Source organism: Rhincodon typus, chromosome 2, assembly GCF_021869965.1.
Source record: "Rhincodon typus isolate 14 chromosome 2, sRhiTyp1.1, whole genome shotgun sequence".
In the NCBI taxonomy this organism is placed as follows: Eukaryota; Metazoa; Chordata; class Chondrichthyes; order Orectolobiformes; family Rhincodontidae; genus Rhincodon; species Rhincodon typus.
This window is the reverse complement of record NC_063333.1, coordinates 21,873,130-21,900,349: the sequence shown is the minus strand read 5'-3', so window position 1 is coordinate 21,900,349 and position 27,220 is coordinate 21,873,130. Positions and strand designations below refer to the sequence as shown.

Genomic DNA, 27,220 nt, shown 5'->3' with positions numbered 1-27,220 from the left:
TACTTCTGAAACTCAGCCAAACAATCATAATGACTTCATGACTGTCCTTTGGGAAACACCAACCAAGAACTCACCCACTTGTGTCTATGTTTTAATAATATTCTTGTCTAACCTATGCCACAGAACCTGAGAATCAGAGTTTGTGTGTTTATTTTTTTCAAGTTTAAAGAGCAATAGATTTTTCAAAAGCTTCAAGTCATGACACTTAAAGAAACGTTCTCCATCATTCAAGGGATTCTATGTCCAATCCATAAGTTTGTGACCCCCATACTATAGGTTAAAGCCCTTGAAACAGTCAAAATATTTGAATTCAGCACTAAGTTCACAAGTCCTTGCTGAGTTTGGGCTCCTATCATTGTGAATCACGTCCCTGCCCCTGATTAGCACAAAATTGGGTCTGTTGGAAATGGGGATAGGACACTTGCGTCTAGGTCACACATACAATTTTTAAAGGTCTTCCAACTTTTGAAAATCCAGCCTATGTTTCAGGTAGCTGCAATCTGTGACTTTATGAAAATACAATTTGAAAATCATTCAGACTTGAGAGTTGTGCCAATTTTGCCATTTTGAGAGAACAGTTCTGTGAGAAATACTAAGATAATTAATTCTACAAGCTGTCTTTATATGTGCATTGGTCAATAATTTTAAATATTATGTTTTTGTTTCCACATTATCAGTTTTCTGTCTTTGTACTGTTGCCGTTGTGAGAGAAAGTCTAGATCAAATTGTTTAGTTGTAGAGGAAAAATTTCGATCTTGTGCAGATTTGGAATTTCTAACAAGACACTTCCTTTGTCCTGCAGATGTCTCATGCAGCAACTAGTGCCTTGTGTCGTTCGATAAAGCTGCAGTGTGAGCTTTACCCATCCCGAGAAGTAGCAATCTGCCTGGACCCCTACTGTGGTCTTGGATTTGTTCTTTGGTGCCTCTGCAGGTGAGGAACTGACATGATGAATTTTCTTAATGAGCGCTTTGTTGCCTTTAAGTCCTGTGTTTCCAAAATCCTTGTCATGGTTTAAATAATAGAAAAATACATAATGAATCTTGCGCCTTATCCTCCATTGCTGACCAGATAATGTAAATCTAGAAGCTTGTTTCCCATTCAAAACAGTTGCTTGCCATTCCCCCGATTCATAAATCAAATATGACAAAGTGATAAATCAATTAACTGCTTGATTGAAGCTATTGTTACCGTTCTGTTTATTTTTCTGACTTCCTTAAGAAAACAGGCGAGGTGCCGGAAGACTGGAATGTGGCTAATACGGTGTCATTGTTTAAGATAAGTGGTTAGGAAATGCCAGGGAGCTATAGACCAGTGAGACCTACATCAGTGGTGGGCAAGTTGTTGGAAGGGATTCTGAGGGACAGGATTTACATGCATTTGGAAAAGCAAGGACTGATTAGGGATAGTCAACATGGCTTTTTATGTGGAAAATCGTGCCTTACTAACTTGAGTTTTGTGCAGAAGTGTCAAGTTAGATCGATGAAGGCAGAGCAGTAGATGATGTCTGCATGGACTTCAGTAAAGCATTCAACAAGGTTCCACATGGTGGATTGATTAGCAAGGTTAAATCACATGGAATCCAGGGAGAGTTAGCTAATTGGATACAAAATTGGCTTGGAGGTAGGAGGCAGAGGGTGATGGAGTGTTGTTTGTCGGACTGGAGGCCTATGACCAGGGTGTGTGGCAAGGATCGGTGCTGGATCCACAGCTTTTTATCATTTATATAAAATAATTTGGATGTGAATATCGGAGGTATAGTTGGTAAGTTTGCAGACGACACCAAAATTTGTAGTGTAGTGGACACTGAAGAGTCCTATGGGACCTTGATTAGATGGGCTAATGGGCCAATGAGTGGTGGATGGAATTTAATTTAGATAAATGGATTTTGGTAAGACAAACCAGGCCAGGACTTGTGTAATTAATTTATAGGGTCCTGGGGAGTGTTGGCAAACAAAGAGACCCAGGGGTGCAGATGCATAATTCCTTGAAGGTGGAGTAGCAGGTGGACATCGTAGTGAAGAAGGCATTTGGCACGTTTGCCTTCATTGGTCAGTGCATTGAGTATAGGAGCTGGGACATCATGTCAAAGCTGTGTAGTACATTGTTGAGGCCACTTTTACAATACTGCATTCAATTCTGATCTCCCTGCTATAGGAAAGATGTTGTCAAACTTGAAAGGGTTTATAAAAGATTTACAAGAATGTTGCCAGGATTGGAGGGTTTGAGCTATAGGGAGAAGCTGAATAGGCTGGGACTTTTTTCCCCTGGAGTGTTGGAGACTTAAGGGGTGACCTTCAAGAAGTTTCTAAATTCATGAAGGACATAGATAGGGTGAATAGCCAAGGTCCTTTCCCAGGGTAGGGGAATCCAAAACTAGAGACCATGGGTCTAAGGTGAGAGGGGAAAGATTTAAAAGGAGCCTGAGGGGAAATGTTTTCATACAGAGCGTCGTGCATGTATGGAACGAGCTGCTAGAGGAAGTGGTGGAGGCGAGTACAATTACAACATTTAAAAGGTGTCTGGATGGGTATATGAAGAGGAAGGGTTTAGAGGGATATGAACCAAATGCTAGCAAATGGGATTAGATCAGTTTTGGATATCTGGTCGAGTTGGATCGAAGGGTCTGTTTCTGTGCTGTATAACTCCACGACACTATAATTCAGAATGAAATGTGTTTGACTAACCTCAGTTAGGTTTCTGAGCACAAGATACCTTTGAGTTGGCATATAATTGGCAGCCTTTCAGGATCATTACCAAATGCAAGTCTCTGCCAGCTGATGAACTAGCATGTCTACACATGTCAGATTGCACCCTTGGGAAGTAATGAATGATCCGAGATAAATATCGGTTGGCACCAGGATATAAGATTTACAGTAGCTAGTTTAAGACATTGTTGATCCTACTATTTTTCAATCTAGTAATAATCAATTACATGCAAACATAAATAAATTGATAGCAAGTGTCTTTATAGCTCAAATGCCAGGTCATTCATGCTATTTACAATTTGTTCCAAGTACAACTTTGCAAAATTGAGGCTAACGACACCTTGGTTCAGTATTAATACACTTGCCTCTGCAACAGAAATGTGTGTGCTCAGTCTTCATTGCAGAAATTGAATGCAGAATATAGGCTGACACATAATAAAGCACTGCAAAACTGGCAGCATTTAGAAAGTGTCTCATTTACCTATTCATGTAAAAACTGATAAGTCAGGAGTTCACCAAGTAATCTGTCCTCAATTAATTACATCATAACTGTTGAGAAGAATGAGAGATGATCTTACTGAAATATCCTGAGGGGGCTTAGCAGAGTAGTTGGTAAGAGTTGTTTCTCTCTATGGGGGACATCTGGAACTCAGGGCCGCAGTTTAAAAATATGGGGTCTCGTATATTGTATGGTCTTGCCCCTCCTTAACTCTGTAATCTATACTCTGTAATTGCACTACACATTGCAGTATCTTTACTAGTCTAAGTCTGGCCACTTGTGCATCCCCACTCATAATTGCTGCACTTATTGGGGGCCATGCCAGTTGTTGGCTAGGTCATAAGTGCTGGATTTCCAATGTACATCTCTCTCCTTCTTACTTCACTTCGCTCCTTCAAGACAATTCTTAAGACCTACCTGTTTTACAAGCTTTTGGCCATCTGATCTAGTATCTCCTTCACTAGTTCAAAGTCATACTTCGATTTTTTTAATGCTCATGTGAAGTGCTTTGTGATGTTTCATTACATTTAAAGGTGCAATATAAAAATAAATTGTTGTATTAAATTCGGAAGACCAAAAAGACAGACCCAAAGGAGTGATGTTGTCAGTACGGTGTAGCATATCTCATGAGACAATCATTTATTGACTTTTTCAGACAGATTGGAAATGCATATGGAGTAACAGATGGCTGGGTTACATCAGGAAGATGAAAGCTGTCTCAGTTTTGGCTTAGGTGCACCATTCATTGACAAAGCCACCCAGAACTAATGAGAGACTGTCTGTTTTTTTTTTATTTATCTACCAAGTGTGATGCACAAAAATAATACAGGATACACATAAAGTCAAGCTTTGACAGTTTGAAGCTGTCTATTGTTGTTAACGATAGATTGTTTTAACAATATTAATTTCTTTACTTGGTTGGAACTTTGATTTTTTTTTAGAAAAGGGATAAAGGTGTTATTTAATTTTTATATGAAACAGCTTTGTCAACTGGTTTGTGGCATCAATTTCATTAGCAAATATAGAATTGAATCACTTTGAAATATCTGATACATAACATGGTACCAAGTAACCAATAACTAATGACAAAAACAAAGCTGCTGGAAAAGCTCAGCAGATCTGGCAGCATCTGTGAAGGAAAAAACAGAGTTAACATTTCGGGTCCGTTGACCCTTCCTCAGAACTGATGGTGGCTGGAGAAGTTCTGAGGAAGAGTCACTGGACCCGAAATGTTAACTCTGTTTGCTCCTTCACAGATGCTGCCAGACCTGCTGAGCTTTTCCAGCAACTTTGTTTTTGCTCCTGATATACAGCATCCACAATTCTTTTGGTTTTTAACCAATAACTAATGTTTCCTTGAACCAAAATCTAATTGGTTCAGAAAGCATAGAAACATAGCAGATATAGAAGCAGCAGTAGGCCATTTGACCTCTCAAGCCTGCTCTGCCTTTCACTGCATTGTGGCTGATCAATGAGCTCAAAATACCCTAATCCCACCCTCCTCCTATTTCCGTTGATCCCTTTAACCACAAGAGCTATATCTACCTCCTCCTCAAAAATACAAAGTTTTGTCCTCAACCACTTCCTGTGGTAGTGAATTCCACAGGCTCACCACTGTCTGGGTGAAGACATTTGTCCTCATCTCAGTCCTAAAAGGTTTACCCTTATTCTTAAAATAGGTATACTGTTTACAATTTTCTTGCCTTGTAAATGGAAAGAGATGTCATCATCTGCCAGTTCTGAATAAAAATCTATTAGGTTGGTACAGTGGCTCAGTGGTTACCACTTCTGCCTTAAAGCATCAAGGACCCAGGTTTGATTCCAGCCTTGGGTCACTGTCAGTGTGAAGTTTGCATGTTCTCCCCACATCTGCGTGGGTTTCCGCTGGGTGCTCTGATATTTCCTCCCACGGTCCAAAGCTGCGCAGGTTATATGGATTGGCCATGCTAAATTGCCCATAGTGTCCAGGGATGTGCAGGCTAGGTGGGTTAGCCGTGGGAAATGCAGAGTTACAGGGATAGGGTAGAGCGGTTGGTCTGGATGCTCCAAAGAGGCAGTGAGACTTGATGGGCCGAATACTCTGCTTCACAATGTAGGGATTCTATGAGAAATTCAACAATCTTACTGTATAGGTAAGCAGCAAATAAATCACCCTCAACTGGGTTTGCAACAAGCCAGCAGGTAAGTTGTTCATCAGTTAATAACAACTTTGTCAGTGTATGCTAAGATTACGTAAATTGAAATAGTAAGTAAGTTAGCCTGACTCTCGAGGAAGTGTAACCAAAGATTGAAGAAGTTTAAGAACTTGGCTGTCCTCCATTAATAGCAAAATCATTTCTTGTGGAAACTGGATTTGTGTCCGTCAAATGATTTCAAGTATTTTCTTGCCAAGATGAAGATAGAAGTAATACTTTGTGAGCAGAGTATGTGAAGAAGCAGCTTTGCTTTAAATTAAATATAACCCCGCCATAAAAATATTGTAATTTGAGAATAACATTTGAGCATTATTTAATCATTATAATTTTTTTTGACAAAATTGCTTTGAGAGTGTTTGGTAGTGAGTGCAACATTCAGGTGAGAAACACAGATTTGTCGGCACAGAAAAGGAGGTTTGGGCTCTTTGTGCTGTTGTTCATCTTCACCTTTACTTGATATCTGAGAGAACTAAAATCTCATTTAATGTTCATTATTATTTCTTGATATATGGTTAATATTTCTCTAACTCCGAGGATTGCAACAACAATTCACTCTAATCCTGCCCTCCCATAGCCTCCCTTATCCTGTTCCTTTTTAAATGACTTTATAATCTGTGGCTCAACAGCCAATAGTTGCTCGATCATTAACCAACACACAAAAACTTTTCATGCACTCAAACTTCTCTTAATTTAAATACTATTCTTAGGTTCCTCAAATACTGTACAAGTCTAGTGAAAATGTTCCACTTTTTCAAGCTGTTGTTAATTGTTGTATAAATTCCAGATCAGACGAGCCTGTACCTTTAAAACAGTTATGTGACATGTGACTTTCCAGAATAAAGGTAACCTCGTCATCTTCAGTGATTCTGCCTGTGTCATGGAGTCAGTATAGTGTGGTCAGTCAGTCAGCTATGTGTATTTACTGTACAGTAACATCAAAAAATACAGGACCTAGAACCTATATCTGGGTCTTACTTATTTTTGGCCAAGTCAAAGTTGCATCAAGTTTTTTTGAGGGATTTCCACTGTGGGTTTTCTTGCTATATTATACCAAATTCACTCCATTTACTCCCTACTCTGTCCATATGGCATACCTCATATCCATTCCAGCCTCATCTTATCAAATGGCATCCCCAGAACAACTTGCCACTGCCAGGATATCCCAGAATTAACTAGCAGCCCTTGTGCCATCTTTAAAAGCCAGTTATACACTTGGACAACAGTGTCAGTCTGGAGTTCCCTGTGTGGTTCCTGACATTTGCTACAGACATGGCAGATGGGGGAATCGGTGCCTTGCTATGCCACCAGGGCCCTGAAGGTGCTGCTGGACCGGGTGGTTCCTCTTCCCCCAGGACCAGCAGTGGAGGCCATGGCACCAGAACATGCCAGCATGCTCCGAGGTTACCATCCAAAATAAAGCAGTCTCAGCCATCTGGAGGAACGTACAGTACTGTACAAAGAAGGTCAATGACCTTCTCCAGTCCAGCGTAAGTGCCAACACCATCATCTCTCCAGTACCTCACTCTCACTCTGTCTCCACCTCCCATCAAGCCTCATGCTCGACCCACTCTCCTGCAACATCCATCTTTAGTTTCTGTCAACTGTCCCAATTTCCATCAGCACTAACCCTCCCTGCCCTCTGTGTTGCCTACTCGCTCACAAGGGAAACTCTCCACCTGCACCAAAGTTAACAGCTACACTACCCAATTCCATCTCCCTTAATACCCACCTGTCTGTCATTCTTGGAGGAATGCAGCCCACAGTAGGGCAGCCTGATGGATGGTGGGCTGCCTGACATTCACATCCTAACTCCTTATGTGGAAAGCATCATGACACCTGACTGACTGTGACTAAACCATTGAGCTGGTATTTGAGGTCGCCCTTGACTAAGTGTTGTTTGCCATTAATAGGTAAATCACAGGTTACCATAGTCCCTGAGGATTTCTCTCTCGCTCTCGCTGTCTCTTGCGCGCGCTCGCTCTCTCTCTCTCATGCTCGCTCGCTCTCTCGCGCTGTCTCTATCTCTGTTTGCTGGGGAAGTGTTAGCTGTGTTTATTTTAATCCCGACAGATGCTACCAAGCTCATTGAGTTTGTCCAGCACTTTCTGTTTTTGTGTCAGATCTCTTAGCATCTACAGTTCTTTCTTTATTATCCTGATGTTTCATTGTTGCAGCTACGGTTTCCACTTTACATAATGAGTGTTCAGAATCGCAAATATGTTCCACTTATGCCTTAACAAATATGATACAAATTCAGCATTAATTTCTTTATTTTTAGTTCTTTTCATGTCAAATCTAAATATAATTAGTCTTTTTATCCTCCTTTCTACATTTGCTTTCACATTAAAATCTACTTTTTTGCATGTTTCATTCTCTGTCTTTCTTTCTCTATTCTAAAGTCTAACATTTATTAGTATTTTTTTCTGTTCTTTTGATAAACTGCACCCGTCAGCTGTATGGCCTTCAGATAAAATATGTGCCAGAATAGAATCCAGAGGCAGACCACTGCCCACACCTATAAATCCAAAAGGCAGCCGTTTACCATTTACTCTCTGCTTTGCGCCTCCAGCTAATCTTTCCAATACCATGTGAGGGGGTAATTCTCATATGAAGTGGCAACTTATCAAATGCCTTCAGGAAATCTATGTGTATAATGTGTATCTCTTTATATACACTGATGGAATTAAATTCGTCAAGTATGCCCTGTCTTTTTATACTTTATGATGTTTTAATATCCGGGCATCTTTCTTTTCAGTGTCTACTCAGGGCACCAGTCAATCCTCATCCCTCCTTCAGAACTGGAGATAAATCCCTCACTCTGGCTCCTGGCTGTCAGTCAGTACAAAGTTCGAGACACCTTCTGCTCGTACTCCGTTATGGAACTCTGCACAAAGGGGCTCGGCTCGCAAACTGAATCACTGAAGGTTAATTACTTTTATTTTTTTCATTGCTAATCTCAATGCTTTGTTTTGATCCATAGATTTATTTAAACATTCTGATGTCTTTGCTTAATCGTGCATACTTGTGGGAATTTCCTGAAAAGAACTTACAAAAGTTGGCGTAACATCTTCAAAGTATTGAAACGTATACCAATCAAGTAAGCTGGGAAATGGAGTCGACCTTGTACTTAGGAACATGTTAAACTGAGGAGTTACTTGGTTTTAATGCACTAGACACTTTCCAAATATAGCACGATAACAAGGAAATCCTGCCTAAACCAGATTTAGATGGTACCTGGGTGAGCCATGAGGTCATGATGTTTAGGCTCCCTGACCAGGATCAGGGGTGCGTGGCACTAGAAATAGTAAGTAGCCAACGTTGTTCATTATTGATCCATCAAGTCAGTGGAGGCCAGTTGAAATGCCTGGAGGTGGCCACCCAGTGACAGATGGGGAGCTGATGTTCCAAGCAGTCCCTGGTGGTTTCCCCACCCACCTGCTAGGGGCAGCCTCATTCTGCCCCATAGGGAGGCTTGCCACTCTTGCCTACACCCTCTGCCCCAGCCCTTCCCATACTTTTCCAGCCACCCACGCTCTCCTCCCCACCCGTTAAATTTAAAGAAGTTGAAGACAAAGAGAGTACCTCAGTTTTGAAACACCCATCTGTCTGCTTCATCCTATTTCACTGGTCAATGTGGGAGGCCTCTGATTAACCATCTGGTGTTGCAAACCTGCCCTCTGGCCATCAAGTGGGTAAATCACAAAGAATTCCTTTGTCTCTCAGAGTGCAAGTTCCTGATCCACGTTTCAGCCTGACAGTGGAGTTCGGAAGCACACAGAGGAATTATTGTCCCTGCCTTCACTGGAACCCAGAGTATGCTTGACATAGGCTTAAAGCAAGTGTAATGGCCTACTCAGCTGTGTGTGTGACAGGGAGTGCTTGGAAATTCAGGTTAACATTTTTCCCAGGCACCCACTAGGATTTTCTACAACATTTCAAGTTTTTTTTTTTTAATCAGCAGTCCCAGTTGATGACTTCAACATCATATTTCTAGGGGGGATGCCCAAACATTGCTACCAATCAATGCACAAGGCCCAAAATTTACTGCTTGGGTTATGGTGGTTTCCATAGTTACAGAAAGGTCATACCAGGTCAGATATGGAAGATTCCAATTCACCAGCATCAATCCAGGGGTTGTAGAACCAAATTTATTTATGATGGTTTCCAAATATTCTGCAAGTGTGTTGAATTTTTTTTTTGCCAAAGGCAATTAAATCTTCTTTAAAATTACTGATCAGGCTCAGTTCTATTGACAGTAGGACTCACCATTGTGACTTGTCTTGAAAATTACTGTTATTTATGTAGAATTGAAATTACCTACATTGCTTCAATAACAAACACTAATGAAAGAATGGGAAATTGGCGAAAGGTTTAAAAGCTAAAAATAGAAGGTCAATTATTCAACCTATTCAAACCCCCAAAGGTGTTGGCTATGGAATATAATCAATTGCTTTTATAAAATTGTTTCAAATGGCAGTAAATCAAACAGAACAACAAATTATTTGTTATAATTTTAAGCTTGTATATTTTACTGGGGTATTTATGCATGATTTCCTCTAGTAAGAAATGTTCCAGCTATGCTTAGCATAAATTTTTTTTGTCTTGGCTTATCATAACTTGACTAGTATCATTTTTACTGATGAAATAACCACAGAACATCCTTGAAAAACCTATGCTCCACCTGGATATAGTCTAGTTTCTAGCCATTCTGGTGTATTAGGGATGGAAATTAGTTACTGACCCTGCCAGTAGCGCCCCAAATCCTGGCTACAAATGGTTAAAAAATTCAGATCTCCACTGATGGAAGGGCAGGAGTGTATTGGAACGGCTGCAGATTTTAGGCCCCTTTGACAGGGTAACAGTTGCGTTTTTTAATGAAATTTTCTGTGATATTTGGAATTGCCAAATTCCACAGAATATCAATACATGTTTATGACCATTTGTTCATCCTGGCCTTTAACTTTTTACCACAGTTAATTTTTTTTTTAATATGTTTTGCCAATTTATTTTCTATTTTTAGACGAGGGGATTGGATCTATCTCGTGTACGAACCTGTGTTGTTGTTGCAGAAGAGCGGCCAAGAATAGCTCTCACCCAGTCTTTTTCTAAGTTATTTAAGGACCTGAATCTTAACCCAAGAGCAGTTAGTACATCATTTGGCTGCAGAGTGAATCTTGCTATTTGCCTTCAGGTAGGAATTTACAGCTGGGAAGATATTCATCTTTATTACAGTTGTTGCTTAAGTATAAAAATAATGGATTTGTTTTTTCTGTCTGTAACTAATTGGCTGGCTTTATTTCGTTAATTTTTCTTCAGTTTTTGTATTTATTTGTGTCTCTCTATGATATACAGCAATTGCATGCTTTATGCTTGCTGTTAAAGTGCAAATTTTAAAAGGCATGAAACCTATATAATTGTGCATTGGTGTGTTCATGATTTTCTAACTCTACTGCATCCATCCCCTTGCTGTCTCATTTGATACAGCTGTAGCAGTTTGTAATTTTTGTAGGAATGGAGCTGAAGGAGTCTTTTTGTGATGTTTTAAAGATGTATACAGTGGATCTGTATGTTAGAGGTAAAGTTAGATCAGGTGCCAGCCAGTTTACAGTTGTCAAATGTTTAAAATTGCTTATAATTCATGTCCGAAGTAACTTCGATAATAACTTGATGAAAGATTAGTCCTCAATGTCTTTGCAACAGGTCAATAGGAGTAATAGCTTGTGCAAAGGGTGATTTGTTCATGGAGCCCATCAGTCAACGTCATTGAATTTAATGTAGGATGGCATGGTGGCTTAGTGGTTAGCACTGCTGCCTCACAGCCCCAGGGACATGGGTTCAATTCTAGCCTCAGGTGACTATCTCTGTGAGTTTGCATGTTCCCAGATGTTCCGGTTTCCTCCTACAGTCCAAACATATGGAGGTTAGGTGGATTTGTCATGCTAAATTGCCCATAGTGCCTAGGGATGTCTAGGCTAGGTGGATTGCACGTGGGAAATGCAAGGTTACAGGGATAGGGTGGCAGGGGTGGATCTGGGTCTTTGGAGGGAGGGTGTTGACTCAATGGGTTGAATGGCCTGCTTTCCACACTGTAGAGATTCTATGATCTGAGTGGAAACGAGTTTTTGTTTCCAGGTATGACAGCAAAATGTGATTTAGTTTTGTCATTGCAGGATGTAATTTATTTTTACATTGGCTTCAAATTTGGATCTGTGTTGAACTGTATTTGTTCAAGTACCTAATTAGCCAACAAATGATCAGCATATGCAAGTAAATCATAGAATGTACGGAAGTGTTTTGCATGTGGGGGATGGAATTTGTGTGAAAAATACATTGGGAGCTCCGTGCAAATCAATTTCAAGGAACACTACCATTTAGTTGTATTTTGATATAATGGCAGTAAAATAAGCTGGTTTCCTGAGGCAATATGGAAAATTATCACTCAGCAATTCTATTGGGCACAGTAATGGTGAAATTCCCTTTTTACACTATATAAATCTATGTGAAAATGCAGATATGCTTATGAAAGCGCTGTGTTTACAATCCTATTTCTCATTCTGCAGGATGTAAACCTGCTGGATGTGATAGCAGATTAAAATGTTACTGGTTATTCTTTTATGTGTGCTTTTATTTACCTACTGCTATCCTTGACCAAGAGGGCTGTGTGATATAAGGTTATTTGAACAGCATTTTAAATTGAGAAGTTTGCTAGCTTGGTTATCTTAAGCTCTTTCCAATGGCAAGTTATCATTTTACAGCTTTCATATTAGCCTGGAGTTTGCAGTCAGCAGAGAATGTACAGCAATTGTTATAAACTGCGCCTACATTTATACACAGACCTTGACCTAAATTATACAAAGTGCCATATTCCTAAAGAAATTGCTATATTTGCTAAAGGGTTTGGGGCGGGAGTGGCAACCTTTAAACTAGACTGGAAGTAGGACACCCACTTTCTGTATGATTAGTCCCACCTCAGACACCTAAAAGAGACCTACAGCTTTGTGACAGAAGAGAGTGCTATTAGATCTAGAATTTAGATGCATGTTTGGAGAATGTCACAGGGTATTGAGTTTGAAGACCCCAAAGAGGGCAGCTGGGATTTGAGAGGTCTTGTGGTTGAAGGGATTTAAAAAAAAACTAACGGGCCATCCATGAAAAGCTTTAGGAGGGATCTGCTCCCACCCACCAAGCAAAGATAGCTGCTGAAATTGATGCTTGGCATGAGCCAATGTCATCACAGCTTAAATCCCAGTTTGGTTGGGGAGGCAGCTGCTCACTAGATTTAGCAAACTGACTACTTTTGAATCCATCACAAGTATGAGGCAGCACGGTGGCTCAGTGGCTAGCACTGCTGCCTCACAATGCCAGGGACCTGGGTTCGATTCCACCCTCGGGCGACACATTCTCTCCCCGTGTCTGCGTGGGTTTCTTCCGGGTGCTCCAGTTTCCTCCCACAGTCCAAAGATGTGCAGGTTAGGTGGGTTGGCTGTGCTAAATTGCCTGTAGTGTTCAGGGATGTGTAGATGAGGTGGGTTATGTGGGATGGGTCTGGGTGGGATGCTCTGAGGGTTAGTGTGGACTTGTTGGGCCAAAGGGCCTGTTTCCACACTGTAGGGATTGTATAAAATTTAGAAAAATATTAGAAAACAGTGCCCTGAAGTGGGAATAAACACAGAGTATGCTGAAGATTAGTATGGTGGACTGGTTAGTAAATCTAGATCACATAGGATTCAGGAGAGCTTGCCATTTGGATACAAAATGGGCTTGACAGTAGGAGACTGAGGGTGGTGGTATAGTAGACAGTGAAGAAAGTTATCTAAGAATACAAAGAGATCTTGATCACTGGGGTCAATAGGCTGAGGAGTGACAGATGGAGTTTAATTTAGATAATTGTGAGGTGCTGTATTTTGGTAAGACGAATAAGGGCAGGACTTAAACAGTTGATGGTCGGGCCCACGGTAGGTTTGTAAAACACAGAAACCTAGGGATTCAGGTGTTTCAACCTAGGGGTTGAAAGTTGCGTCACAATTAAACAGTGTGTTTAAAAAAAGGCGTTTAGCACGCTTGTCTTCATTGCTCAGACCATTGAGTGTAGGAGATGGAACATCATGTTGCGGTTGTACAGGACATTGGTTAGGCCATTTTTGGCGTACTGTGTACAGTTCTACTCACCCTGCCGAAGGAAGGATATTATTAAATTTGAGAGGGTGCAGAAAGGATTTACCAGGATGTTACCGGGACTGGAGGGTTTGAGTTATAAGGAGAGGCTAGATAGACTGGGACTTTTTCACTAGAGTGTAGGAGGTTGAGGATTGTCCTTACAGAGGTTTATAAAATCATGAAGGATAAAGAAAAGGTGAATAGCAATGGTCTTTTCCCTGAAGTAGGGGAGTTCAAAACTAGACAACATAATTTTACGGCAAGAGGAGAAAGATATAAAGCGGATCTGAGGGGCAACTTTTTCACACAAAGTGGTAGATGCGGGTTCACTTAAAACATTTAAAAGAAATTTGAACAGATTCATGGATAGGAAACATTTAGAGAGATATGGGCCAAATATAGGTAAATGGGACTAAGTTTAGTTTGGAAACCTTGGTTGGTATGGATATGTTGGACCAAAGGGTCTGTTTCTGTGCTGTATGACTCACTAGGTCTGGCAGTATCTATAGAGAGAGAAAGAGGGTGTTTGTGTTTTGAGTGCAGGATGCCTCCTCTTCATGTTTGAAGAAGTCATACCAGATTCGATGTGTAGCTCTGTTTCTCTCTCCACAGAGGTTGTCAGGCCTGCGGAGTTTTTCCAGCTTTCTGTGTATGTTTCAGATTTCCAGCATCTGCAGTGTTTTGCTCTTAGTTGAATGTCCTTGAGAGGGAATTTGGGATCTTTGTGAACAGGGCAAGCATAATTACTTAATCGACCAGTGTTAAAAATCCGCGCTTTGGTCTGCAGAGTCTGAATCAGGAAGTTTAAGTTAGAGTAGCTAATTTGAGACTGAATCATGTATAGAAAGCAGAATGAGGTTGAAGGAAAATGTGTTAAAAGAGAAGGACTAGTAAATGATAAAAACAAGAGAAAGTAAAAGAAACAATTACATTTTAAAATCTTCAACAACGGTAGAAAAGCAGGTTGTGAGAGAGATATAGATAGCTTGGTGGGGGTGGGGTTGGGGGTGTGGGTAGCATAGACAGAGTCTGCGTATATTTAAGGCTGAGATGGATCCTTGATCAATAGGGGACTCGAGGGTTTTGGGGAAAGGAAAGTGAGAACTGTCAGACCAGCCATGATCCTATTGAATGGCAGAGCAGACTCCAGGGGCCTAATGGCCTACTCCTTTTCCTATTTAAAATAAGCAAAATTAAGAAAATGGGCAACAAGTCAGCAAATGGAGGATTATGTGGAAAAATATGAAGTTGCTCATTTTGGAAGGGAGAACAAAAGAGCAGAATATTATTTAAATGGAGAAAAACTGCAGAAAACTGCAACACAATGGGACTTAGGGGTACTTGTACACAAAACACAGAAAGCTAGTACACAAATGCAGCAGGTAATCAAGAAGGCTGATGGCATGTTTCCCCTCATTGTTAACATTTTCCCAATGGTTAGGGGATACCTAACATGTATTTTTCATGAGCAGCTCTATTAGATATTAGTGTAGTGAAGGTCCTAGGTGAGCAAGGCAAATTGAATAACAATGTCCTGATTTTCACACTTAACAGCACATGTGCTAAAGTTATAAGTACCTGTCCGATTTACTAATTAATTTAATAATAGCAGGCATTGACAGCTTCTATTAATTTTTGACATGAAGTCCATCTTGATAGTTATTTCTAGAAACTTATAGCACAACATTAACCAATTGAAGTAAAGCTGTTTTAAGACCTAATTTCAAGCTATTTGGGAACATTTAAATCAATAAAACCGATATCAAGGAAGTCTAGAAATTTCACAAAATAAATTTAATTGAAGTCCTAAAAATACCAGACAAGGCAGAAGACCACGGCATATGAAGTTGTAAAGATCTGTATCTTGGAACTAAACAATAATGAAATTTTGTTAATTGATGGTTACTCCATGTTCAAACAATTCACGTGCTTTTTTAACAAATGTATAGACTCACATAGAATTACAAATTTATGCCCGTTGTCCATTGAACAAAATATTTTATTTGGATATGGAGTGACTATCAAAAACTACAGTTTTATCTTTATCATGGTATGTTATAGAATCATAGAAACCCTGCATTCAGCCCATCGAGTCCGTACTAACCCTCCAAAGACCATCCCACCCAGACTCACTTTCATTTCTTGCCTTTTCCTAATGTACATCATTGTCTTTTGACATCAACTTAACCCATTGCCACTAATGTAAAGGCAAAATACTGTGGATGTTGGGGATCTGAAATGCAAACAGAAAATGCAAGCTTTCCTACCACATGGAGAGATTGTCTTGTGATCAAAGGCGAAACAGGTTTGGACTCTACTGACTTGTGTTTAGAAGAGTGAAAGCTGATATCTTCAAAACATATCAGATTCTTAATGGACTTGACAGAGTAAATGCTGAGACGACGTTCCCCCTCATGTGAGAGGCTAGGATAAGAGGTCTCGGAATAAAGGAACACCAATTTAAGACTGAGATGAGGAGGAATTTCTTCTCTCAGACGTTTGAGGGTCTTTGGAGCGCCTTGCCACAGAGAGCTGTGGGGACAGAATCCCTCTGTATATTAAAGGTTGAAATGGATTCTTGATCAGTTGGGGAGTTAAGGGTTATGGGGAAAGGGCAAAAACATGGATGTGAGGAGTGTGATCCTATTGAATAGTGGAGCAGGCTCGAAGGGCCAAGCAACCTACTCCGTTCCTATTTCTTATGGCGTTATGGTCAATCTTTATATTGTCAGCGCATTTGGCAACTGTATACAGGATCCCTTCATTCAGGTCATTACCAAAGACTGTATGTAGTTGAAACTTGAGCACTGATCCCTGTCGCACTCCGCTTGTCCCTATTTATCAACTGGGAGATGATCCATTTATCCTAATGGTGTGTTTTAGTGTGTGCAGTTACTATATAAATGTGCTAGCCCCAGGTCAATACCCTAACGATATTCATTTATTACCTGTAACATGATGAGCTCTTCTGATGCGGCGTCTTATTGAATGCCTTTTAGAAATCTAAATGCACTAGATCCATTGGTTTCCATCATTCGCCCTACTTGCTACATCCTCAAAGAATTCTGATGAATTTGTCAAATGTGATTTTGATTTCATGAAATCATGTTGATTCTGTTTGATCATGTAATGATTTTCTAAAAGTCCTGCTGGATATTTTAATTAGCCTGTTCGGAGAATGTTATTACACATCTCCGGTGCAGCTGAGACTTTACCCCAGGCCTGCTGATTGAAAGGTAGGGACCCTACTGCTGCACCACAAGAGGCCCTCTAAACGTCCTGCTACTGCTTCCTTAATATTGGGTTCTACCATTTTCCAGTGACAGACGGTAGGCTAATGTACCTGTAGCTTACTGTTTTCTGTCCCTCCCCTTTCTTGAATAGTTAGATTTGCAGTTTTCTGACCTACTGGGTCCTTTCCAGCATCTAAGGTATTTTTAAAGTTTACAGCCAATTTGTTTACTGCTGTCACACTGAAGCTCTTGCTTTTAAGACCCTAGGATGCAAGTCATCAGTGCCAGGACCTTGTCAATCTTTAACCTTATGAGTTGACTTAAGTACTTCTTTGGAAATACTTGTTGTTTAATGTTTCTCCTTCCCTTTTCCCTCTTGATTTCCTTGTATTCATGAGATTTGTTTTAAGTCTGTGAAGACAGATGATAAAATACTTGTGCAAAATCTTTGCCGTTTTCCTGCTTCCCATTACTAATTCCCCATTCTATCTTTGAACTAAAATTTACTTTCATTACGCTCTCCCTCTTTTATATATTTGTAGAACTTATTCCCGTCTATTTTCACATTTCTTGTACCTTTACACTTATTCTAATTTCTCTGTCATTTTTAGTCATCTTTTGCTGGTTTCTAAATATTTTCCCAATCTTCTGGCCTGTGACTATTCTTCACAACAATCTAAGTCTTTTCTTCCAATCTGATTTCATCCTTAACTTCCTTAGTTAACTGTAAATGATTTTTTTTTTTCTCATGAAATGTTTCTGAATGGAATATATCTTGGTAACTGGTAAGAAAAAGACTCATTTTGTCAAAACTTTCCATTTTGCACTGATCAAGACAATTCGGAAGAAATTTGTGGAAAACTAACATTTATGATGCATAAGAAGAGAGTGCTAATTAGTTAGCAGGAGGGTGATGGCCTAATGGCTAGACTATTAATCCAGAGACCCAGGTCATATTCTGGAGAACCAGATTTGAATCCAGCTGTTACAGATGGTGAAAATTGCCTTCAAGTAAAAATCTGGAGGCAAGAGTCTAATGATGACCACAAAACTATTGCCATTTTTCAGAAAACCTCATGAGATTCACTGATGCCCTTCAGGGAAGAAAACCACTGTCCTTCCGTGGTCTGCACTACATATGTCTCAAGACCTCTAGCAATGTGATTGACTCTCAACTGCCCACTGGGTAATTAAGGATGGGCAATAAATGTTGATGTAGCTAGTGATGTCAATGTCCTAGGAATTAATTTTTAAAAATTGATTTGCAGCGGCATTGCCATAGGGACTGCACCATTGAATGCTCATTGACAGCTTTCCAGGCTTTGTTTAAACCAGGTATACTGACTCTGACTGGTCAAGGCATTGCCTGAAAAATGAACCAGTGAATGGATTTCATCTGTTTTCTTGAGTTGAAACTGACACAGCCTGTGTATATGTCTTTTTCCTCTCTCAAAACTCTTCAACTCGACCAAAGAAGTGACCACTATTTTCTGGTTAATTCCTCAGGTTAAAGCCTTGACGAATCAGAGTCAACCTGCCTGATTTAAAATTTAAACAAAGTCTAGTAGTTAGCCATTAATCATTAACAATTGGTGCATTCTGTATTGTAATGTCTTCGCAAATTAGAGTCCATGTGGATCAATGGCAATGGGCCTGTGGCATTAATCACTCGGCTGTTAATCCAGAGACCTAGGTGATGTTCTGGTGACCTGGGTTCAAATCCTGCCATGGCAGATGGTAGAATTTGAATTCAATAAAAATATGGAATTAAGAGTCTAATGATAACTATGAAACCATTGTCGATTGTTGGAAAACCATCTGGTTCACTTCTGTCCTTTAGGAAAGGAAACTACTTACCCAGCCTGGGCTACAGACCCTCTGGGCAATCAGAGATGAGCAATAAATACTGGGCCTAGCCAAGAACTCATGCATCCTGTGAATGGACCAAAAAAAAAGACTTGTCAACAAATCAGCATTCTCCTCTAATTCAATATAAATGTTCATTTTCCTCTAAAACTGGTGTTTGCAAATGGTCTTGATGGGTGTAAGAAAAAGTTTTGACAAAATGTCTTCTTTTTGCAGTGATAAAATTCTGTGCTACTAAATTATTATTTGGAATGCACCTTTGAGACCTTTGAAATATCTTCGTAAATATCTCTTACTATTTCTCCAATCATATGTTTTAATTCATTCTCCTTATCTACCTTAAATAACTGTTTCTTCATACCTTGTAAATGGCTTTACTTTAAGACACTAATTTCAGACCAACATTTCCCCTCCCTTCAATTTGAATGTACAATGTTATTATGTTATGATCACTCTTTACTGCAAGATCATTATTTTAGCCTGCCTCGTAATTATTTCCTGGTCTAAACAAACCTGTCTTGGTGGGTCCAAAAAGTATTACTCTTTCAAAAAAAAAAAAAAAAAAAAAAAAAAAAATCCCTAAGGCTGCCTGTATCAATTTGATGTGTCCAATCTGTCAGAAGATTAACACCATATATCATTGTTGCAGACTTGTTTTTTTAAATAAGTCCTGCTATTTCTTGATTTACACTTTTCCTACAATGTACCCATTTCAAGGAGAGCCAATAAACTCCCATTTGTAACTTTGTTATCTTGTTACTTCTTATCTCCACCCAAACTGATTCTACTTGCACCTTGAAATTCCAAGTCAAGATAATTTCTCAATCATGTACTGATCTCATCCTTTATTAACAGAGCTACTCGATCTCATTTTCCTTTTTTACCCTTGATCATTTTGCAACCACAGCTCTGTATTGATTATTATTCATTCCCATTTATTTCTATTTGTGCTGTCAGTTCATTGATGTAATTTACCTTTTGCTGTTTACTGTCCCCAGAGAGACATACAAAATATTTTGCTGGAAAATCCACTTCATTAAGATAACCCAACAGTTTGGTCTGGAAATTGTTGGCAAGACTAAGCAACAACTTGTTGCTTGGACAGAAACTTGTAATGGGAAGCAGCAATGTAACGATTTTGATAGTTCAATCCTTTGTTTCGCATTGCAAAATATTTCCTTTACTCTTTTATGCCTAATATGGTCTTACCGCATTGGAGCAAAATATGTAATTTAAACAATATTAGGATTCTCAGAATCCAGAATGTTTTAAATTAAGCACAGAAGACATCAATTTCCGACTATTTTCCATTACAGATATAAAACATAATGAACTGACTGAGGAAATTGTTGACCTTAATTCACCACAAAAATTGTGGTAGCCTTTCTGCAACCTGAAATAAATTTCCAGTATCTTTAAGTCCTGTATTTTGCATAGGTTCATTAGTTCTGTGATTTTTCCATTCACTTTTATTAGGTTACCAACAGTAACCACCATGTTGCAATTTCTTAACTAGTCAACTATGAAACATTGTTACAAATAACCTAAAACACTACATGTATCAGTGAGCAGAAGGCTTAGGAATAGATGTCCAGTAACCTGCTGTACCAGAAAGGCCTACATACTTTAATAATGGCGTGACAATTTCAATGAAGACTGGATGTGGTCACCCTGCTGGGACTGGCCAAAATATATCCTCTCGTCAATATCACTAAAAAGCAGATGGTCATTATTCTGTTGCTGTCTGTGCAACCTTGCTGGGTACAAATTGGCTGTCACTTTGCCTACTTACAACAATGCTTATACTTGGAACTGCTTTGAGATTTCTTGATATCATGAGAGGTGTTTTCTAAATATGGGTTTGCTTTTGTTTGTTGTGTATTCCATGTTAGAAACAAATGCATTAATTTGCAGGTTATATAGAATAGGAAACACACATGCATGATATGTTTCTCAACCCCATTTCTGCTGTGCCTCCTGAATTGCCCCTGGAAACTCCTGCCATTGCTGGTCCACCATCTTATCTGCTGGGCTCCCCTTCCAATCAACTCTGGCCAGCTCCTCCCTCATGTATTTTTGCTTACCTTCACTCAGTTGTAATACTGTTACATCTGATTCCACCTTCTCCCTCTCAAACCGCAGGCTGAATTCTATCATATTTTGGTCACTGCCCCTTAGGGGTTATTTTTGCCTTCAGCTCCCTAATCACATCTGCCTCATTATACAGCTCCAAATCCAGAATTGCCTCCTCCCTGATAAAAACCGAAAGAACTGCGGATGCTGTAAATCAAGAACAAAAGCAAAGTTGCTGCTCTGAGGAAGGGTCACCAGACCCAAAACGTTAACTTATTTTTTCTTCACAGATGCTGCCACACCTGCTGAGCTTTTCCAGCAACTTTGTTTTGTTCCTGTTTTTTTTTTGCCTCCTCCCCAGTGGGCTCTACCACAAGCTGCTCCAAAACAAAAATCTCCAAAAAAAAAATCTCCTCGGCATTCCATGAAATTTCTTTTTTTGGGACCCACCACCAACCTTATTTTCCCGGTACACCTGCATATTTCAGTCCCGCATGATTATGGTAATCGTGTATACAGTATCAACACGAAATAGATCGAATTCCACAGAAACCCAAGCTTGGAGACAGTTTTTGACCTGGCCTTCTCTTCAACCAGTCTGTACCTAAACTTTTAGGTGTGCCCTATAACCCCGTAATGAAAGATGTGGGAGTTGATGGCCTAGTGGTATTATCGCTGGTTGTTAATCCAGATAATGTTCTGGGGACCCGGGTTCATAGAACATAGAACGTAGAACATTACAGTGCAGTACAGGCCCTTCGGCCCTCGATGTTGCGCCAACCTGTGAAACCAATCTGAAGCCCATCTAACCTAAACTATTCCATTATCATCCATATGTTTATCCAATGACCATTTAAATGCCCTTAAAGTGGGCGAGTCTACTAGTTTTGCAGGCAGGGCATTCCACGCCCTTACTACTCTCTGAGTAAAGAACCTACCTCTGACATCTGTCCTATATCTATCACCCCTCAATTTAAAGCTATGTCCCCTCGTGCTAGCCATCACCATCTGAGGAAAAAGGCTCCCACTGTCCACCCTATCTAATCCTCTGATCATCTTCTATGTCTCTATCAAGTCACCTCTTCACCTTCTTGTCTCTAACGAAAACAGCCCCAAGTCCCTCAGCCTTTCCTCATAAGACCTTCCCTCCATACCAGGCAACATCCTGGTAAATCTCCTCTGCACCCTTTCCAATGGTTCCACATCCTTCCTATAATGCGGCGACCAGAACTGTACGCAATACTCCAAGTGCGGCCGCACCAGAGTTTTGTACAGCTGCAACATGACCTCATGGCTCCGAAACTCAATCCCTCTACCAATAAAACCTAACATACCGTACACGCCTTCTTAACAATGCTATCAACCTGGGTGGCAACTTTCAGTGATCTATGCACATGGACACCGAGATCTCTCTGCTCATCCACACTACCAAGAATCTTACCATTAGCCCAGTACTCTGTATTCCTGTTACTCCTTCCAAAGTGAATCACCTCACACTTTTCCGCATTAAACTCCATTTGCCACCTCTCAGCCCAGCTCTGCAGCTTATCTATGTCCCTCTGTAACCTGCAACATCCTTCCGCACTATCCACAACTCCACCGACTTTGGTGTTATCCGCAAATTTACTAACCCATACTTCTACGCCCTCATCCAAGTCATTTATAAAAATGACAAACAGCAGTGGCCCCAAAACAGATCCTTGAGGTACACCACTAGTAACTGAACTCCAGGATGAACATTTCCCATCAACCATCACCCTCTGTCTTCTTACAGCTAGCCAATTTCTGATCCAAACCACTAAATCACCCTCAATCCCATGCCTCCATATTTTCTGCAATAGCCTACCATGGGGAACCTTATCAAACGCTTTACTGAAATCCAAATACACCACATCAACCGCTTTACCCTCATCCACCTGTTTGGTCACCTTCTCGAAGAACTCAATAAGGTTTGTGAGGCACGACTTACCCTTCACAAAACCATGTTGACTATCCCTAATCAAATTATTCCTTTCTAGATGATTATAAATCCTATCTCTTATAATCCTTTCCAACACTTTACCCACAACCGAAGTAAGGCTCACTGGTCTATAATTACCAGGGTTGTCTCTACTCCCCTTCTTGAACAAGGGGACAACATTTGCTAGTCTCCAGTCTTCTGGCACTATTCCTGAAGACAATGACGACATAAAGATCAAAGCCAAAGGCTCTGCAATCTCCTCCCTAGCTTCCCAGAGAATCCTAGGATAAATCCCATCCGGCCCAGGGGACTTATCTATTTTCACACCTTCCAGAATTGCTAACACCTCCTCCTTATGAACCTCAATTCCGTCTAGTCTAATAGACTGTATCTCAGTATTCTCCTCGACAACATTGTCTTTTTCCTGTGTGAATACTGACGAAAAATATTCATTTAGCACCTCTCCTATCTCTTTGGACTCCACGCACAACTTCCCACTACAGTCCTTGACCGGCCCCAATCTTACTCTAGTCATTCTTTTATTCCTGACATACCTATAGAAAGCTTTAGGGTTTTCCTTGATCCTACCTGCTAAAGACTTCTCATGTCCCCTCCTGGCTCTTCTTAGCTCTCTCTTTAGGTCCTTCCTGGCTAACTGGTAACTCTCAAGCGCCCTAACTGAGCCTTCACGCCTCATCTCTACATAAGCCTCCTTCTTCCTCTTGACAAGAGATTCAACTTCTTTAGTAAACCACGGTTCCCTCGCTCGACCACTTCCTCCCTGCCTGACAGGTACATACTTCTCAAGGACACGCAGTAGCTGTTCCTTGAACAAGCTCCACATTTCAATTGTGCCCAGCCCCTGCAGTTTCCTTCTCCATCCTATGCATCCTAAATCTTGCCTCATCGCCTCATAATTGCCTTTCCCCCAGCTATAACTCTTGCCCTGCAGTATATACCGATCCCTTTCCATCGCTAAAGTAAACGTAACTGAATTGTGGTCACTATCACCAAAGTGCTCACCTCCCTCCAAATCTAACACCTGGCCTGGTTGATTACCCAGTACCAAATCCAATGTGGCCTCGCCTCTTGTTAGCCTATCTCCATACTGTGTCAGGAAACCCTCCTGCACACATTGGACAAATCCCACCACGGCAGCTGGAATTTGAATTCAATAAATATCTGGAATTAAGAATCTAATGATGACTGTGAATCCATTGTTGGTTGTCAGAAAAGCCCATCTAGTTCACTAATGTCCTTTAGGGAAGGAAACTGCCATCCTTACCTGGTCTGGCCTACATGTGACTCCAGACCCACAGCAATGTGGTTGACTCTCAACTGCCCTCTGGACAATTAGGGATGGGCAATAATTGCTGCCGAGCCAGCGACGCCCTCATCCTGTGAACGAGTAAAGAGAAAAACAAATATCTGCTACCCAGAGAGTTATGGTAGCTCCGATAATTGAGAAACTGCTCTGTAGTTGTCTGGAGAAGAGAATTCGGAAAATTACTTTTCAAAAAATCCTTGGAGCATCTTTAAGACTAGCTTATAATCAGAAGAACCACAGAGCTGGACGGCTGTCGTGAAGGAAATATCTCAGAACAGACAGGTCCTGCAAAGAAATAACCAAGTAATCTCTAGGTTAAAGAAATCTCTCTATATCCAGTAATAGAGGAAACAAACTTTTAAGGTAAAAGAAGAGCAATAAAGAACATTAGCAGCCAATGAGGTAGACTAGGATCAGGCACTAGTGCAAAGGACGTCCAGACCAAATTTGATGCCTTAGGGAATAAAAAGCCAAAACCTAGGTTGGAAAGCAGATGCAAGAATTCTGACAGATATTTGCCAGTTTTCGATTATTTATTCAACAAAAATTAATCAACAAACCAGTTAAGAAAATTCTTGAGGCTTAAGATGTATAAATCGATTGAGAAAATCAGGAGCAAAAATTGTTTTTGGAATTTGACATCTCGGAGCTGTAACAGTGAGGTTAGCTGAATCTTTATTATTTCAACACTTTGGGCAAGAAAACACGAGAAACGTAATTTGAAAAAAACACATTGGAACCAAAGGAAAAGTGTTTGAAGCTGATCATATGGTGTTGAATTCTGGGAGAAAACACCTCAGACTCAAAAATTTGTCTGAATGAGATATGGCAGCCATATTTGATACAGTCAAAATAAATCATTGAAACATATTGAATGAAACCATTTTGTTAAAGTTTCTATCCTGAGATCTGTTAGAAATCCTTCAGCATATCTGAAGGAATATCTTCATGCATCTCCATGAAAATGCAATATTGTTAAAAGAAAATGATCTTCACGTTGAAAACGGCACTTAAACCAGCAGAAATTTTGACAGATATCCATTTTAGTGTTACAAGAGCAATCTTTACAATCACAAAGATCCAACAACTTTAATGAACAAAGAACACAACAGGCAACAAAATAAACATAGTAGAAGGAGATCAAAATCTTCATAATCATCTTCTAAATCAAGAAAATGAACAACCTCAAGAGCCCATCACCAATCAACTAATGCAGTAAAATGCAGTGTTACAAATCTTTCCACCAGAAATTTTATGACTTCCAGATACATTTGCTGGATCAATCTATTGGCAACTATGAGAAACACAATTTCTAACATTTCAAACAGCTTTAGCATTGGGTGCCAGGACTGGTTAGCACACTTCTCTACTGCATGGGAAGAATGTCAAAGTATGTCTTATATTGACAACAAATCAATGAGAACCAGATTTCGTTCAACAACCTCCTAATAGTTTTTGATCAATACTTCACTTCAAGAACAAATAAGAAACTGATGAGATCATGCTTCAATAGAAGATACCAACTCCAAGGAAAGTATGTAGATTATTTCATTATAAATCTATATATACCATCTGAAGCATACAAATGAGTTACTGAACTTCTTCAATCGAAAGACCATTGAACTTTAGAGTGAACAGTGAAAATAGCACTGGCTACATAATGTAGAGAATTCTTATTATTATCATTATTATCATGATAGAACAAAAGGCCCCTCTAATGCAAAATACTCTGTAGAGATTAAACAGACAGAGCTGTGAATGGTGGAAATCTGAAACAAAAACAGTGCTGGATAAACACAGCAGGTGAGGCAGCATCTGTAAAGGAAAGTAAAGCAGAATTAACATTTTGAGTCCAGTGATCCTTTTGTTAGGACTCTTTTTTTTTTGTTTTTGATTCTGCAGAGAGTGTTGATCATTTAAAGCACAATAAAGCATTTGACGAGAGGAAACAAACCGCTCATTGAAAAATATACAATATGAGACAACTTCAATGCAGATTCCTAAACAATCTTATGCTACAGTACCTTGTTTCAGATATGGTTCCAAAACTCCACATCAGCAAAGATATACTGTCCAGCCTTACTCCAACAACATGTTTGTGTAGGACATCAGGTCATGTCTTACACTGACAACAGATCAATGAGAAACACAGGTCACTTCTGAAGATGTGCTGCAGTCTAAAAAACATACCAAGTATCAAACCAAATCATTTCCAAGCTTCTTTTTTTTATTTAGTCACGGGATTTAAGTTACTCGGCGAGGCTAACTTTTATTGCTTAACCTTAATTGCCCAGAGGACCGCTAAAAGCTGTGGATTTGGAGTCCTATGTAGGTCAGACCAGGTAAGGATGGCAGAATTCTGTCCCTAAAGGACATTTGTGAACCAGATGAATTTTTACAACAATTGATAATAGCTATATGGTTACCATTAGACAAGCATTTATTCCAGATTTTTATTGAATTCAAACCATTTCTATACATTTTCTTACCCACCTAACAACACAGATAAATTAAGTCCAAGACTTGGAGAGATATGGGAAGGATAAGGACAATTGAATGATAAATTTTCTAAAAAGAAGTAATCAAAATAATTCATTTGAGAAAGTATAAAAATATTAATCAAGGTTTATGATGTGGGTAAAAGTTTATGGAGGGATGTTGGGTAAAGGCTTTAGTACCCTGGAGCAATGTTAATGATGATGTCAAAGGGTTTCTTCCCCTGGGCAAATGAGGCACAGTGTGGATAGAGTTAGTCAGATGACTGACGAAAGAAAATCATTATAATGCAGATGATGGTCTCTGAACAAATAATCTCTTAGCCTGGAATTTCTCGGATTACTATATATAGTTGTATATAGTGTTAATGCAATATATAGAGTTCTAAAGAAGCCTAATCTTGAAGACAGTTTTTGACCTTGCCTCCTCTGTCTAGTCAGTCTTCAACCTAGACTCTCAGGTGTTGCCCTAAAGCCATACGAAAGAAGAGTTTCTACCTTTGAATATACTTTATATTAATTCATAGAAACGTGCAACTAATTGCTGTTTTCTAATATCTAACTAATCTCGAATGCAGAGATAATGCTGTTCAAATATATTTGGAATGATTTGTTGTGTCATATTCTATGCCCTGGCTAATGAAGGCACACATCCCACATGCCTCCTTCACCACCCTGACTACTTGTGCTGAGTTCTTCAGGCTTCT

At 39.8% G+C, this 27,220-nt stretch overlaps 1 protein-coding gene across 1 annotated transcript in view; it reads left to right on the top strand.

Annotated features, from left to right (window-relative positions):
- The window catches only part of dip2ca (disco-interacting protein 2 homolog Ca), a 540,449-nt gene that overhangs the window by 463,876 nt on the left and 49,353 nt on the right, over positions 1–27,220 (top strand). Inside the window, exons 20-22 of the mRNA XM_048606154.1 lie at positions 803–933; positions 8,158–8,326; positions 10,423–10,593. Of these exons, the coding sequence (XP_048462111.1) occupies positions 803–933; positions 8,158–8,326; positions 10,423–10,593 (471 nt within the window). The remainder of the gene's footprint in view (positions 1–802; positions 934–8,157; positions 8,327–10,422; positions 10,594–27,220) is intronic.